The sequence below is a fragment of the Solanum pennellii genome, chromosome 9, assembly GCF_001406875.1.
Source record: "Solanum pennellii chromosome 9, SPENNV200".
NCBI lineage: Eukaryota > Viridiplantae > Streptophyta > Magnoliopsida > Solanales > Solanaceae > Solanum > Solanum pennellii.
This window is the reverse complement of record NC_028645.1, coordinates 5,375,476-5,377,953: the sequence shown is the minus strand read 5'-3', so window position 1 is coordinate 5,377,953 and position 2,478 is coordinate 5,375,476. Positions and strand designations below refer to the sequence as shown.

General features: G+C 38.2%; 1 protein-coding gene across 1 annotated transcript in view; it reads right to left on the bottom strand.

Annotated features, from left to right (window-relative positions):
* The window catches only part of LOC107031752 (phosphatidylinositol:ceramide inositolphosphotransferase 2), a 4,580-nt gene continuing 2,102 nt past the window's right edge, over window positions 1–2,478 (bottom strand). Inside the window, exons 4-12 of the mRNA XM_015233222.2 lie at window positions 2,337–2,405; window positions 1,928–2,008; window positions 1,718–1,789; window positions 1,528–1,585; window positions 1,330–1,432; window positions 777–872; window positions 644–690; window positions 405–514; window positions 1–322 (exon numbers count right to left, since the gene is read on the bottom strand). Of these exons, the coding sequence (XP_015088708.1) occupies window positions 245–322; window positions 405–514; window positions 644–690; window positions 777–872; window positions 1,330–1,432; window positions 1,528–1,585; window positions 1,718–1,789; window positions 1,928–2,008; window positions 2,337–2,405 (714 nt within the window). The 3' untranslated portion in view covers window positions 1–244. The remainder of the gene's footprint in view (window positions 323–404; window positions 515–643; window positions 691–776; window positions 873–1,329; window positions 1,433–1,527; window positions 1,586–1,717; window positions 1,790–1,927; window positions 2,009–2,336; window positions 2,406–2,478) is intronic.

The window sequence follows — 2,478 nt, the reverse complement described above, 5'->3', positions numbered from 1 at the left end:
TTCCAGAAAAATAATTTGCATTAACCAAAAAATAAAATGAATTTCATGATACATTTGTTGATCAAACATTAAACTTAACCACATAGGGAGGGCGTGGGGACGACATCCATAACCTTCATTTCGTATCCTACACTAAAACCAAAACTATTCAACTTGGAAGAACACAACTTGTAATGATCGCATTGTTACCAGTCTATGTACCGGGGGGGCCTCAGTTAGTGGCATTCCATGAAAAGTTTATCGTCTAAACACCATTAATCACTGCTTCATGTAATGTTTTGCCATCTTCCACAATCTTCCCATTGATTTGGGTTCGGGGCCTCTACATAAAATGCAAAAAAAGAGTGTCAAAGCTAATCTCATTAGTGACAGAAATGCTATTGGATATGCATAAATCTCTATACCCATTCTGCAGGATCTCCCGAATTTCCATTCAGCAATTTGTGATTCTCTTCTTTAGACTTGCTATCCTTGGTCACCGGAAGCAACAAGGCACTAGTGCGATCAGGCAGTTCTGCAAGAAAGACACCTCAGAGCTTAACATTCCTCTTGTGTAATAAACCAAATTTCAGAGGAGAGACTGGAGGACGAAAACTAGATAAAATTAATCCTTCTAAAGATAAACTTAGAATTGATAACTAACCTGGTAATGTTTTATCAATGAAAAAGACTACAAGGTTGACAGTGTACCTGTACCAAATTAACATGGCTCAATCAAGTGTTCACAATAACAAGAATGTGCTGAGGAGTGCATCAAGCAAAGGAACACCACTCACCATGCTACAACAACGTCAACAGTGTAATGCTTGCGGGATGCAATAATCAAAAAACTTTGTGCAATAACAGCTAACCAAGCACACTGTTTTATAAACCTGCAAAATAAAATCAAGCAATCAGTGACAAAGACAAGTTGTGCCAAGACACTTGAGAAAATATAGATATGCAACCTAAGCGAAGGAAGCAGAAAGATCTAGTCACTCAGCTGACACATAAGATATATGTACCCTACAAAGCAGCTTTTTGTCGTTGTACCATGAAAATATGAAAAAGTTCAAAAGAAACCCTTCCCTCCGAGAACTCATAGAACCCAAGGAAGACATATTTTCCAGGTAATGATTGAAATAAAAAGGAGAAAATGAAGCAAAAGGAAGGAGGAAAGCATTGGTGTGCCATCATACTTAATTAGGCTAAGTACTTTCAGTACAATCCACACTGAACTCCCCTCCCCACCAAGTAACGCATGATTTGCATAGTTCTATTACCATCAGAGCAAGATTCAAATGATTATGAGATATCAAAAGTCATTCAAATCATTATCTACTGTAGTACCTTCGTGTTCCATATTTCTGGTATGTCCGCACAAAGACTAGGGAGAATATCATGTGAGATGAAAATATTAGATCACCACAACCATAAAGTACACCACGAGGAACTGCACAGTCATAAGACTCGCATAAGTGTCTAAATTGAAGAATGTGATGCTTTAGATGCCAGGAGGAGCGATCAGTAAAGGAAAATGCTACTTACCAATCAATAGTGCTTGCAAAATGTTGTCGGGCGGAGGAAGCGTGGCAAGCTTTGAACCCTGGTAATTTGCAGGGGAAAAAGTTCGTTCAGGTTTTGCAAAAAAAGATGATTAAGTAAGCTGAGGCACAGGTAACAGACAGCAGAAACAAAATAGTTAAATAAAAAACCGTTAAATGAAAATAGCTTTTACCTCGCGACAGTGATAGTTTGGACCAGGAAGCTGTGTAGAATAGAACGTTATGATCCGAAGGAATTGGCAACCCTGTTACAAACATTTTTAACCAACTTAGAAAATATAGAAGATATCAAGATCTCCATTATCGGTAGCCTTGTAGACAAGAACGAATAGTAAGGGAAGGAGTACAAGAGAGTAAATCTGGCAAAGAAAAGGGGCACTTACAACTAAAAATGCCAGGACCCTGCACCATATCAGAACTGTATAGATCTTTTTGGTCTTGAAAATAAAAGGATGGAACGTCCACTGCAGCAAAGCATGAGAAAAGCGTTAGAATAGAAGACACAAAATTAACTCAACAAAAAAGTAAAGATTAAGACTACCACATCCCCAAAATCCATTCGAGAGTGAAGGAAAATCTGGTTGACCACCATATAAACATAATTTAAACTACTATTCAGGGTTTCCCTGTTTCTAAAGCCTGAAGCAGCTTGGCATCATGGTTTGCCTAAAACAAATGCAAGTGCGCTTTTTATAAACTTAAATTTCAAAGGCATAAAGCAGTAATGACAAACAGAATCCAATTTCACTTATAATCTTGCCAAAAAAAAGATGATATAGAGAAACAACTCACCATGACGAAAGATAGAAAGATGGTGGTGAATACAGTTTCACTTATGTAAGCTCTATCTTGTCCAAGCTCCTGGAATTTTAACCCCATAAGAAAAGGTCAGTGTGCAACTCCCATAACAGTCGGGGGGGGGGGGGGGGAAAAA